General features: G+C 62.9%; 1 protein-coding gene across 2 annotated transcripts; it reads left to right on the plus strand.

The window, feature by feature from the left end:
• Positions 1-396: 396 nt before the first annotated feature.
• On the plus strand, positions 397-10601 carry TMEM8B (transmembrane protein 8B). 2 transcript variants are annotated; one of them, XM_049795041.1, is made up of 13 exons: positions 397-534; positions 3334-3523; positions 4042-4249; positions 4405-4538; positions 4673-4932; positions 5192-5544; positions 5868-5964; positions 6173-6296; positions 7703-7845; positions 8045-8223; positions 8311-8457; positions 8532-8648; positions 8874-10598. In XM_049795041.1, the coding sequence occupies exons 1-13, from the start codon at positions 429-431 to the stop codon at positions 9207-9209; spliced, it is 2394 nt and encodes a 797-aa protein (XP_049650998.1). In that variant the 5' UTR covers positions 397-428; the 3' UTR covers positions 9210-10598. The 2 variants fall into 2 exon arrangements, with proteins under 2 accessions (XP_049650998.1, XP_049650999.1); XM_049795042.1 differs by lacking the exon at positions 397-534 and having other exon boundaries at positions 3431-3527; positions 8874-10601.
• Positions 10602-13884: the final 3283 nt, after the last annotated feature.

Raw genomic sequence — 13884 nt, forward strand, 5'->3', positions numbered from 1 at the left:
AATGTCCCTGTCCCCCATCCCCATGTTGCTGTCCCCAACCCCATGTCCCCGTCCCCCAGCGCCATGTCCCCAACTCCAGCCCCGTGTCCCTGTCCCCCAACTCCATGTCCCTGTCCCCCAGCCCCATGTCCCCAACTCCAGCCTGTGGTCCCGTCCCCCAGCCCCACATCCCCGTCCCCACCCGTGCCCCTGCCCCCTCGGCGACCCCGAGCAGCGACGGGGCCACCCCGGGGATACGGGGGGTCCTGGGGAGGGGGAGGAATGGGGTCGCTCAAGGGGGGGCGGGGCGCTGCCGCCGACGAGTGACGCGGGCGGGGGCCAATGGTCGCGCGGGGGCGGCCCCGGGGGGCGGGGCGGGTGACGTCATGGGGGCCGGGACGCGGCCGGGCTGCTGGCGGCGCGCGCCCCACGGCAGCCGGCGCGGCGGCATGGGCCGGCGGGGCGGCGGGGGCGGCGGGCAGCGGCGGCCGTTCGCCCCCCCCCTCCGCCTCCCCCTGCTGCTCCTGCCGCTCCTCCTCCTGCCGCCGGCCGCCGGTGAGTGCCGCCGGACCGGGGGCGTGGGGCGTGTGTGGGGTGGGGTGGGGTGGGGGGGGGGGGGGGTGCGTGCAAGGTGTGGGGGGCACAGGGACGAGTAACGGGGTGGGGGGCAGGAGTGCGCGTGCGTGGGGTGCGTGTGCCGTGGGGCGCCGGGATGTACAGGAAGGGGTGCGTGTGCGAGGGGGACGGGGTACGCGTGCAGTGGGGCGCGGGGTGCGTCTACCGTGGGGTGGGGGGGGTGGGGGGTGCGCAATGGGTAAGAGGTCTGCGTGCTGTGGGGCCGTGGAGGGCGTGCGCGGTGGGGTAGAGAGGGTGCTCGCGCGGTGAGGCAGGGGGATGAGCTTTCGATGGGTGTGAGGTACCCGAGCAGTGGGGAGGTGGGGTGTGCGCGCCGTGGGGTGGGTGAGAGCGGAGCGCAGGGGTGTGGGCAGTGGGGCGGGAGGTGCACGTGCGGTAGGGGCACGACGTGGGTGCGATGGGACACCGAGACGCGTGTGCGACGGGGTATTTGCGTAACGGGGCATGGGGATGGGGGTGCAGAGGGTATCAGATGCCCGTGCAACGGGGCGCGAAGGCGCGCGTGCGGCGGGGCACGACGATAAGCGTGCCGTGGGGAAATGGGGCACCCACGCAGTGGGGCAGGGAGATGAACGCGCGGTGGGGCACAGAGCTGTGCGTGCCAGGGGGACGCAGGCGGTGCACGTACAGTGGAACACCCTGGGGAGAGTTGGGGGGGGGGGGGGATGTGCATGGGCCGTGGGCCCGGGGGGCTGCAGATGCAGGGCAGAAGGCTGTGTGCATGCAGTGGGGCAGCGGGGATGGACAGCCTGCAGAGTGGGGGGTGTGCGCGCAGCCAGGCGTCGGGACGCGCCGGGGGCGGGGAGACACACACATCAGCGGGACTGTGTGAGGTGACGAGCGAGCTATGGGGCAGGGGGAGCTGGCTTGGTGATGGGGATGCGGAAGGGTACCCAGGGGCTTGGCGGGAGGCATCCTCTGGGGAGGGGGGCAGCTGGCCGGCGGCTGCCGGTGCGGCGGGGCCGTGGACGCCGTGGGGCAGCGGTGGGGCGGCCGCGGGAGCTGTCCGCGGTGCTGACCGCCGGCCGCGGGAGCTGTCCGCGGTGCTGAGCGCCGGCCGCCACCTGGGGCTGTGGTGCCGGAGTGTGGGGGTCCCGCGGCTCCGGCCGCTAGCTGAGGCAGAGAGGCACTTGCTTTCCCTTCCCCCCTCCCCGCCCCCTCCCCGCTTTCCATGGGTAGGAAATCCCGCTTTGTGCTCCAGCAACCCTCCCGTGCTCCGGTCAGTCACACCGCCACGGTGTATCAGACCGGCCCTCTGCCGGCAGCTGGCTCCCCCTGCCTTGCCCCGGGCACGACGTGGGCATGGGGGGAACCGCGCTGGGACTGGGAAGCTCCGGGTGCTTCCTCCCATGCCACCTCCTAGAGGTGCGTTCAACATCCCCCCCTCCTCCCTGGGGTTCCCTGCCGGGTCACTGTCCCCACGTGGGGAGGTGAGCTGTGGAGAGGCTTGTTGGTTCATAGTGGGGAAATTGGAATCGGGTGCTCTTGCATTGAGACAGGTATTTCATGCTGGCTTGTGTCGTCTGGAAGTGAAGGGGAGGGGGAGCTGCCTTTGTTCCAGGCAAGGGAGCAGATGCATGTCAGTGTACAGCCAGCTGGGGCTGCACACACGCAGCAAAACCACACATGCACACAAGCACATGCACCAGGCACATGCTGTACAAAGCAGCCCTTCTTCTCAGCTATCCCACTCCCCACTGGATGAGTCCTTCTGGGCACAGCTCTGCTCCCAGTCTATCCTCTGCTGGCAGCCACCTTGCTGGCAGCTTGTGTGGAGGTGTGTCTCGTCCTTGGTGCATCTCTGGGGAATAATGGATGGGTGTCCCAGCCTGGCACTAGGGAAGTAAGGCAATAGGAGGGTGAAGTTACAGCTGCTGTGTGGAGACAAGGTCTCCCTAGTCTCTACTGCGCCAAGGACGTGGCTGCCCCTCTGCTGCTGGTGCTCCTGGAAATCAAACTGTCAGACAGTTGGGCAGGGGGAGGTAGCCCCAGTGTGTGCCGTGGGCTTGCAGGAAATGTCTTGCAGACATAGGGTTGTGCACAGCCACGCGTACACATGCATGTGGGTGTGCACGCCTCCACTTTGCCGTGCATGGAGCCAGCACCCACATATGCGTATGTGCACACATATGTGCACCATTCCTCCTCTGCAAACCATGGGAGAGCTGGGAGGCTGTGCAGGAAGTGCACTGCTCGCTCCTTCTCGTGGCTCTGGGGTGGGACTCTGCGGTTTATGATGGGCTCTGTGCTGAGCCTCCTCAGCAGGCAGAGAAGGGGGGAATCTGTGTCCCTGTGGGAGCTGACCTGTTGGGTCAGGGCTGGAGCCATGAGGAATGGCCCTTTATTACAGGTAAAATGCAGGGAGCAGGTCCTCACTGAAGAGGACAATGAATTGAAAGAGGTGGACTGCACCAGGGCAGAGCCTGAGCAGCCAGGGCTGAGGGCTCCTCAGGCTCCAGAGGATGACCGCCCACAGCTTGGGAAACTGGGCTGAAGGCAATGCTGAAGGAGGCATGATGCAGGCTGTGCCAGGGCTGGGCACAGCTGACATCAGCCCTGGGCACTCACTGAAATGGCACAGTCCCAGCCCCTCCTGCCTCCAGGCTGCCAGTATGGGGACATGTTCGGAGTCTGGGTGGGTGGGCCTTGTCTGGGAGGGGTGCTGCAACCCACCCCAGTCCTCCACCCTGCTGAGAGCCCCTCGGGTCTCGTCTGCAGATGGGCTCTTTGTGACCGACTACTTCACCCGCACACCACGCAAGCTCAGCCCCTTCCGCTCCTTTGCCAGCATTGAGCTCTTCCACTTCCACATCCCTGAGGACACAGTCATTGCCGTCTGGAACCTCATCACCTTCAAGGAGCAGGGTGGCACCTTTGGGGACCAATGCCCAGACCGTAGCATCACCGTGTGAGTAAGCAGCCTGCTCTGTCTGTTTTGTTCCTGCCTGCCTCTGCCTGCCCCTGCTGCCCTCTGCCTGGATGTGCCCTGGAGCCTGCCTGCTCTTGGCCACTCACTTCCTGCTTGCATGTGCACAGGTTAATATATGTATACGTGTGTACACATACAGAGGAGCACTCATGCACACACATGCATATGTGGGTACACACGTGTGCACAGATGCACGTGCACCCATGCATATATGCACATACGTGCACACACATACACAGGCATGCTCAGTCCCCATGACTGAACTTCCCAGGACTGTTGCAGGCTCCACTCTTTTGTGCACCTCATACATGAACAGTTTTGCTGGAACACCCACCCAGGGAAGCTCACAGCCTCCAGCAAAGTCCCAGCTTACAGATGGCTTCCCATGATGTCTTTGAGCTTTCTAATAGCATGGAGGACAGAACCCCACGTGTAAGGCATGCTGGCTCTCCCTTGATGCCCAGCCTGCACCCTGCTAACTGCTGTCTCTCCCGCAGGTATTTCCGCTCAGGGGCTCCCTCCGTCATTAACCCACTGCACACGCACTTCCCCAAGGACACGGCTGTCCCTGGCTCCTTTGCGCTGACCCTCACCTGGACCCTGCCCAACCGCACCACCGGGGTCTTCAACGTCACCAGCCCGCTGCCCGGGGATTGGTTCCTGGCTGCCCATCTGCCCAAAGATGAGGGCAAGATCTCTGTCAAGGTGAAGGGCTTGGGGGGACCGTTGGGGTGGCAGGGCTCGTTGCAGGGCTCTGCCGGGGTCTGACTGTTCTGGTCTGGCAGTGCCGGGGGCAGGTGTCCCAACTGGGGACAGTGCCTCATGCTCCCTGCCCCGTACTGACTGTCCTGCTGGTGCAGGGGCTTTACGAAGAGTGCCAGTATCTCTTCCAGCCGCAGCTCATCGTGCAGCGCCTGGTGAACATTGCCGTGCTGTACCCTGGTTACATCACTGAGCAGAGCATGGCCCCCCACAACCGCTCCTGCCTCTACAAGTGAGTGTGAGAGGGTGTCCTAAGGAGGGGGCATCCCCAGGGTGGGGAGCTGAGGGTGCCCCCTCCCTCTGGTTTGCCTCCCCAGCCCCATTGGTCCATGCCTAGGAGCAGGACCTGACACCGCTGTCCTGCAGGGTATTTGTGCCCAGCTACACATCACGAGTGCTGGTGGAGGTGCTGCGGTGCCGTGGGGTCGAGGGCTGCCCACTCTGGCTGCGTATGCGGGCCAAGGCTCCCCCCCTGCACAACTCCACGGCGCTGGACTGCCGGGAGCATGCACGCTGCCAGCTGGCACTGGACCTGCCCTTCTGGCAGCATTGGTACTACGTGCTGGTGGAGAAACACCCTGGGGTGCCAGGAACCGTCTCCTTCCAGGTCACCGTGCAGCTCACAGGTGAGGGTTCATGGGGAGGTGTGGGTGGGGGGCATGGTCTTGAGTCTGCCTGGGTGACTGGTGGGGGAGTAGAGGATGCCCTCAGGATCTGGCCCCAGCTGGGCACAGGATTATACCCAGCTCTGCTGGGATGGAGACACTGGGAGTTGTTGGGGCTGGGTTGCAGATGGAGGTGAGCGGTGGGCAAGAAGGGGAGGTGGGAACTCAGAAGGGGCTGGATGAGCTGTGCAGTGCCCAGACTGACAACTCTGCCCTGCAGACTGCTCCCGACCCAGCCTGGCCCGGCCACCCTTCCTGCCCTCCAGCGCCTCCATGAATATGCCCCACTCCTTCGGCTCCGTGGGCGGGCTGGCACTGGGGGACAGCCCTCCGCCTGCCAGCCCCAACGGCACAAAGCCAGTCCCCATCTCCATCGCTTCATCTGCTGGTGAGCGGTGCTGGCCGGTCCGGCCCACACTGCGCAATGAGCTGGACACCTTCTCCGTCCACTTCTACATCTTCTTTGGTCCCAACGTGTCAGTGCCACCCGACCGCCCTGCTGTCTTCGTCATCAACCTCCTACCAGTGCTGGACAGTGGTGGGGTGCTCAACCTGGAGCTGCGGCTCAATGTGGTGAGGTGGCCACGCTGTGCCCGGGATGGGGCAGGGCAGCCCAGGGTGGGACAGGCTGGGAGATGGGTGATGTCAAGGCTGCAGCAGGGCAAGGAACAGGATTTGGGGTGCTCTTGGTTCCCGGGCCATGGTTTGGGAGCTCTTGGGTGATGGAGCACAGATTACAGTGCTCCAAGGGCCAGATGATGGCCTGGATCTGGGGTGTTCTTGGGTGATGGGCAGTGGGTTTGGGCACTGCTAGGTGGTGTGCCATGATCTGGGTGCTGTCAGAGCAGGGGACATCCCAGGCACTGGTTTAGGGCCATCTCCTTCTCTGCCATCAGAGCTCCCTGTGTGGCGAGAACGTAACAGTGTTTGGGTGTCTGAACCATGAAGTCCCACTGACGTCCAGTGACAATGCGTCGGTCACCTGTGAAACAGGTAGGCTGGGCTATGCATGTTCACCCTGCCGTGGCTGTGGGGGTCGCACGCCGCAGTGTGTCTGGCGAGAGACTGGGTGGGAGATGGCAGAGACCGTGGGGGCATCTGGCCCTGGAGCCTGGCACAGGGTCCTCTGTCCCTGTCCCAGCTTTGCTGAGGGGAAGGGGCTGCCCCTGCCCTGCTCACCCAGAGCTCTCCCGGTCCGCAGAGTCCCTGGCAGGCTTCCTGCTCTCCGTCAATGCCACGGCCAGCCTCAGCCGCCTGCGGATCCCCTACCCCCAGACAGGCAGCTGGTACCTGAGCCTGCGCTCGCTCTGTGCCACGGAGCATGGGTAAGAGCCCTCAGCATGTCCCTTCCCTGTGCGCCCAGAGGGGATGTCCCCACCATGGCCTGCATCCATGTGTGCCGTGCATCCGTGGGTGTGCCCAGCCGCTGCTCTGTGTGTCACCGCTCACGTGTGTGTACGTGGCTTGGTGGGCTGTGTGTCACCATGTGAGTGCCTGCGTGGGCACGGATGGCTCTATCTTGTGCCTGCCTGACCATCTGTGGGTCCCTGTGGCTCTTCCCTCTGTCTCACGGTTAGGAAGCGCCTGTCAGCTTGCGAACGCCGTGCATCTGTTGGTGCCTGCCATCTCCGCCGCAGTGCCCATCTGTACCTGTGCCCAGGAGGGGACTGGGCTGTCACTGCGAGGACAGGGCTTGGCTGTGTGTATGAGGGGGCAGCTCTGATCAGGCTGCTGTGCCCCTGCTCTGCTCAGCATCTCCGGGGACCGGTCCTGTGTCTGTGGTTCTGCTCCTGGCTCACGTGTCTGCCTGAGAGCCCTGCGGAGGAGAGGGGCTGTTGTGTGCGTGTGTCTGTACATGCCAGAGTCCCCGTGGGGCTCTGTGCCATGCAGATGGTGCTGTGTGCATGTTCAGTGCATGCATGCAGGCAGCACTGGGTGTTTGGTGCATGCACGTGTACGGCGCTGCATGCACATTTGGTACATGCATGCAGACAGCACTGCATGTATTGGGTGCACGTTTGGGTGCACACATGCAGACAGCTCTGTGTGCATGTTCAGGTTTTTGGAAGCAGGCAGGGGTGTGTGCAGATTTGACTGTGCAAGCACACGCAGGGACAGCAGATGCACATGCAGGCATGCCCACTGCATGTGCACAGGCTGCGCCGTTTGCATGTGTGTGCATGCTGGGGTGCCTGCGTGTGCACAGGCAGAAGTTGGTGTGTGCTGTTGGGACGTGGGTCTGTCTGTTCTCCTGCATGCTGGGGCTGCCAAGGTGCTGGTTGTGCCCAGAGCCCTGTGCGTGGGCATCACAGGGCCGTGGGGGTGCTGTGCCTGCTCTGACTCCTCCACTGCGTTTCTAGTTCACCCTGAGTTGCCAGCTGCAGTCGGTCCTTCCCTGACATAGCCACATGCAGGCATTGCAGGGCACAGTGTTTGCACAGCAAAATCCAAATGAAATAAGAGCCAGCTGAGTGTGTTGCTGAAGGCAAAGTGGGTCTAAGGGTGGCCATGTTCCTCCTGCTTACCCAGCCTGGCGCAGACAACTGTAGCACACAAGGTCCTTGGGGACCAGCTCTCAGCTGCCATACGTAGCACCAAAGCAGATCATTTCTGCGCTCGCCCAGTCCCTGGGTCTCCTATCGCCTGCCAAGGCTGGGTGTGATGGGTGCCTCTGCTGGAGGCTGCTCAAGGGGCACAGGGTGAGGGCTGACCCCCTGCTCCTGTGCCGCAGGTTCGAGCCCTGCACCAACGTGACGGCTGAGGTGTACCTGCGTGCCTACCTCTCACCCTGCATCAATGACTGCGGCATCTACGGCCAGTGCAAGCTGCTGCGCACCAACAACTACCTGTATGCCGCCTGCGAGTGCAAAGCTGGTGAGAACCCTCCCGGGCACCCACGGTGCCCACTGCACCCAGGGACCCCCCCGGGCATCCTCCCCTCCTCCCCAGGGGTTGTGCACCTCGTTAGTCCCCCCACATCAGCTCTCCACAGGGCCCTGGAAAGGGGCTTCCCTGCTCCCTCCCCAGCCCCTGTGAGTGCTGCAGGGGTGACGGCGGCTCTCCCTGGCCACAGGCTGGAACGGCTGGGGCTGCACAGACAACGCCGAGGCTTTCTCCTACGGCTTCCAGCTTCTTTCCACTCTGCTGCTGTGCCTCAGCAATGTCATGTTTGTGCCTCCCGTGGCCATCGCTGTCCGCAGCCACTACCTCCTGGAAGCTGCCGTCTACATCTTCACCATGTTCTTCTCCACTGTGAGCACGGGGTGGGGGCAGCTGGGGGGGCAGACGAGGGGCTTGGATTGTGTGGGGTGGGTCTCACATCCTTTCTCCCTATCTCAGTTTTACCATGCCTGTGACCAGCCGGGCATCGTGGTGTTCTGCATCATGGAGTACGATGTGCTGCAGTTCTGTGACTTCCTGGGCTCCCTCATGTCTGTCTGGGTCACCGTCATTGCCATGGCCCGCCTCCAGCCTGTAGTCAAGCAGGCAAGTGTGGGAATGGGGCATGTGGGGTGGGCACAGAGAGGACCTGTCCTGATGTGTGCCCTGCTGCCCCACAGGTCCTGTACCTGCTGGGGGCCATGCTGCTCTCCATGGCTCTGCAGATGGACCGCCATGGGCTCTGGAACCTGCTGGGGCCCAGCCTCTTCGCCTTAGGGATCATGGCCATTGCCTGGGTAAGGAGATGCTGTCCCTGTCCTTTTATGTCCCCATCTTGGCTGCGCTCAGCATCCTGCCCAGCCATGTAGCCCCACTCCTCTGCCAGCATCTCCCCTCTGCTGCCTTCACCCTTCCCAATGAACCCTCCTCCCTGGCTCCTGGGGGATGTGGCATGGCAGCACAGGGGCCGTGCCCATCCCTGCTGGGGCTGCCTCTTCCAGTTCCCCCTTTCCCCACCACAGACAGCTCGCACCATCCGGCGCCGCCACTGCTACCCACCGACCTGGAAACGCTGGGCTTTCTACCTGTGCCCGGGGGCACTGATTGCAGCAGCTGCCGTGCTGCTCTACGCCTTCGTGGAGACAGAGGAGAACTACTTCTACATCCACAGCATCTGGCACCTTCTCATCGCCGGCAGCGTTGGCTTCTTGCTGCCACCCCGTGCCAAGCCCAGCAGGCGCCTGGGGCCGCTGCCCCGGCGCAAAGGCTGTGGGTACCAGCTCTGTGTCAACGAACAGGAGGAGCTGGGCCTCGTTGACCCAGCCGTGGCCTCCATCAACAGCATTTGTACCAGCTGATGCCGACGGCAGCCCGGACTCCTCTGGCACGGACAGCAGCCCCGTGGGGCCCCAGCACCAGCTCTCTTTGCCAGCCACCCATCCCTGGGAGCAGCAGGACTCCTCTGGGCAGGCACAGAGCCACCCGTGCTGCCCTGTTCTTGCAATTACAGCCTGGTTGAACTGTCTCCAGGAGTTGCTGCAGCTCAGTCCGGTGCAGAGCTGGGGGGGGCTTGAGGCTCTGCTGGGGATATGCTTCTCTCTTTGCTGGGCCATGGAGGTACCCAGGGGACATGGCTGGGGGTGCAGCAGGGAACAGCAATGGTCTCTGGCTCTCACTCAGGGGTCTACAGCAAGAGCTGCTACTCTGCAGTGGGCTGCTCTGGGGCTGACACAGCTCTGGCATAGAGCAAGGTGGCCGGCAAGAGGTGGGGGGCCAGGGGCTGCAGTCTTTCCGCTCGCTGCAGGGCAGGCTGCAGAGCTGGGATGACTTTGCGATGGCACTGTGCTCTCACAGGATGGCTGTAATGCCTGACCCATGGGCAGCTGTGCTGTGAGAGGGCAGCTGGGGTTCCCTCCAAGCCGGCAGGACCACGGAGAGCCCATAGCCCTGGGGTAGCTGCCACTGGGTAGTGGTGCTGGTGCTGCCTGCTGTGGCGATGCACAGGTCTGAGAGCACACTGCCTGCAAGGGCCACATCCTCAGGAGCCCACAGCCCGTTTGTGTCACCTTGATGCCTGGAGCAGCCCCCCCTCATCACGCAACACGTGGGTCCATCCACCGTGGAACAGTAACCCTGTGTCCCTGTTGTTGCCACCAGCCATGAGCTGCTGCTATGTCTCTACAGGGCACTGAGTATCAGTGGGAGGGGGCATTGCATGGACTGTACCCCCCCTTCTGGTTGGGACAACGCTGTCTCAGCCCCTGTTCCTCATCCTGCCCTGTGGTCAGACCCACAGGCTCAGCACCCGCTGGAGCTAGTGATGACCATGGTGTGGTGGCAAACACCCGCACAGGGCATTTCCACCCTCCTCCTGCAGCTCAGAGAGGGCAAGATGGGCCAGAGAGGAGTGGGGAAAACCCACTGCCCCTTCTTACCCCTCTGGGGACTGCTCCAACCCCCTGGGCTCTTTCCAACTCCACAGGGGTCTAGTCTCCAGGCAAAGCTCTGCACCCAAGCAGTCACATCCCGGCTCAGCAGGGCCCACATGCCAGCAGCCCTCTCCCCATAGCCTGGGGACAGAGCCCGGCACAGGGAGATTTGCTGGATGCCTAACAGGATTAGCAGCTGTGGGCGGGCAGGCAGCTATGTAATAGGATTGCAATCTAATTAAACCTGCTGCTTGGGAGCTGGGCCCCAGCTGGCCGGAGCGGGGTGGGCTTGGTGGGCTGTGAGTGTGGCTGGAGGGGGTGGCGGGGATGGGGTGAACAGAGCAGGAGAGGTGAGCTGGCGAGGGCCACGGTGGCAGTGCTAGGTTCAGGGCTTTGCTGCCTGCATCTCTGGGCCTTGCGGGGGATCATGGCCGTGGAGAGCCAGCCTGGGGAGGAGGTGTGCCGGGCAGCCTGGGGTGGCTGGGCAGGAGCCCCAGTCACTGTGCAAGGGGGCTGGGGGACCTGCACCTGCTACCCTCCTTTCCCCCAAGAGCTCACCCTCCAGCCCTTTCTCTGCCACACAAAATGCCCTGTCTGGTCCAGCCAGGCAGCTGATTAAGGATTAATTTTTTAATTAAAAATATTACTCACTTCACCAAGTCCAATTGCATCGCCCTGGTCCTAGCAGCCCCCAAGAGAATGAGGAGCTCAGCTTTAGCTTTTACGTCAGCAACACACCGGAGTGCAGCGCACACCGAGCACAGGGTTCAGGCCACCCCAGCGTGCACACCAGCCCAGCGAGTGGTCGTGCACAAATGCACCCCAATTTCATGGAGGTGTCAGTCCTCCACACAGCATCCTTACCTGACCCTCAGCTCCAGCTCACTGCTGTAGGGCTGAAGTGCAAACCCACTGCTTGCCAAGTTTGTGTAGACCCTACAATAACAGAGCCTAGCGAGCATGTAGTGGGATGTGCATTCCCCTTGCAAGCAGGTACGCAGCCCCTGGCCTGCCCCACGGCAGACAGCATGGGCTGGCAGATGCAAGTCTGGACCCTTGAGGGGACCTGGCAGGGGCAGGCAGGGTTTTTAGCCGGCAGAGCTGCCTAGGGAAGCCCGGAGGAGCCACGCACCAGCTCTTCTGGACTTCGCTTCTCCGGGCTGCCAGTGTGGCTCAGCACTCCCTTTTGGTTTAATTAAACCCATGACTGCATTTTTCATCTCAAGGACAGGCCAAGTGGCCGACCACGCTGCCGGGGAGAGAGCTTAGCCAAGAAGCACTGGAGGGGATCCAGGGATGCTATCTAGCCCAGCTTGTCCCCCGGGGCCCATAGGCTGCCTGCTGAGAGCTGGGAATCTCTCTCCCCACTTCCCCCCCCCAGCCCCAGTGAGGCAGAAACCCATCCACCTGCACAGGAGGCTGGCACAGCTTGGGGGGCATTGTGGTGCGGTGCAAGCACAGGACACGCAGTCTCGCAGGACTGAAAGGTTTTTGCTCAGTGCTCCCAGCACCAAGCATCAAGAAGCCGCTTTCTCCTGTGGAACACCTGGCACAGGGTGTGTGGCACTGTCTCTCCCACCAAGCCTGAGGAGGAGTGGGGGACCTGGGAGTGTGCTGGGACACCCTGTGCGAGAATCTGCACCCCCTCAGCCACCTTCCCTTTGTTGCAGGGTCAGGAGCACCGGCCTGTCCATCCCTGCAGGGCTGGGTGAGTTTTGCGGCTGTGCTCCCTATGGTCTCCAGCCCCAGCCCCATGGGGATGCGTCTGGGGACAAGGCTGGACTCTGCCTTCCCCCTGCTCAAAGAGTTGGGGTCTCTGTGACTCCCACCCTCTGCAGTGTAAACAGTCTTCCTGATGCTCCATCCCTGCCTCTGCCTGGCACAGCAACAGCATAACCATGGAAACAGTGTCCCTATAACAACCAGGTACATCTGACATCCCCATGGCAACCAACTCCCCTAATAGCCAGTGATGGGCTTTGCTTCCTCAGTGCTGGGGAGGGCTGGGGGAGATTTGATCCTCACCAGGGCAGGTGGCTGCAGGGATGTGGGGACAGACAGAGATGGGAAGGGCTTTGGTTGGGTGCCTGGGGCAGCACAAGTCTTCATGGCCTCTCTCCTGCTAGGGAGGCTGCAGGGGACACAGGTGATGTAGGAGAAGGAGGTAGCCCTGGAGACAGCATCACGCTGGCTCAGCCTCCTGCATCCCAGCCCCATCCTGCCTGCTGGGCTGTCAGTGCCATCAGGCTGGCATTCCCTGCTCTGTCACATGCTCCCTGGAAGTGTGTATCCCAAAGGCCAGGACCATGCTTCCGCCCACCCCTAACTCCCACTGCAGGGATGGTCTGCCCATTGCTCACAGCCCCGGCAGGGCTGCTGGGCCCTCCTGCCATTGCCCACCCACGTTTTCTGGGCCAGATCACCAGACAGCAGCCCTGACACAGTCTATCATTGCAGACGCCATTTGCACGTCATGCAACTTTAATGTGTCAGGCCTGAATTATTGAGCCCTGCAGTGGGCTGCGTGCATGGAGGCAGGACCCACCATCCCTCCTCCTCTCCCTGCCCACATGTGCCCAAGTGGGCCGCAGCGGGTGGGGGGCAGCAAGAGATCCCAGCCTTTGGGGTCTCTCTGAGTGCAGGAGGGTGCTATGCCCCTCGCTAGCCCTGGGGCCTGCAAGGTGTGGGTGGCAGGGTGGCTGTGGGTGCCACCAGCTTGGTCGCCTGGGGGTTGGTGGTCCCCAAGCATGGCATTATCTCTGCAGGGTGCAGGGACATGTGTGTAGGGAGGTATGTGCAACCATGCTCTGTCCCCACCTCTGCATTTGCTCCCTGCAACCTCATGAAACCCCATGGCCAGAGGCAGCAGATCCCCCACTGCTGCCCTGGGAGGTCCTTGCCCCCCTCCTGCTTGCTGTGCTGCCAGGCCCAAGCGAGACAAAGCCTTTCCACCACAGTCAACGTAAATCCCACCATGGGGGCAGGCAGAGCTTGCTCTCTGGCTGGGCACAGCTGTCACCGTGCTGCTCTGGGGATGATGAAAGGCTGGGAGAATGGCCTGGCTGCTCTCTTCTTTTGCAATTTGCCCAGTGCACCCTGCAGCCACTCGATGATTTTCTCATCAAAGTAGCAAGCCTCGACTGCCCTCCCTGTGCAGACTCATCCATCACCCGTTGTTGGCACCACTGCGCAGATCACAGGCACTGGAGCCGCCTGCCCTACTGTCCCTCAGCCCCCCAGACAGCGGCCCCGCCATGGCCTGGGGGGAGCAGCTCTGACCATGCAAAGGGACCCCGTTTCCCCTGGAGCAACCCACGTGCAGCCTGCTTGCTCACCCTTCCTTCTTCCCCATCCTCTAGCCCTGTGTTTCACCCTCCCTGCTGCCATCCCCAGCCCTCATCCCATATCAGGGACCCCTCAAAGCTTCATCCCCAGTCTGCAGGGTGCTGGGTGAGGGCCAGGGGGGAGCCAGACGGGAGCCAGGCACCTGCAAGCAGGAGATACAGCTACAATGGAGCAAGCCCAGCACCAGTGCATGCTCCTGCATTGCTCCTGCCAAGGGTCATGCCTCCAGGTCCCCTCTCCAGGTCCCTTCTCCAGGGGA

Source organism: Accipiter gentilis, chromosome Z, assembly GCF_929443795.1.
Source record: "Accipiter gentilis chromosome Z, bAccGen1.1, whole genome shotgun sequence".
Lineage (NCBI taxonomy): Eukaryota > Metazoa > Chordata > Aves > Accipitriformes > Accipitridae > Astur > Astur gentilis.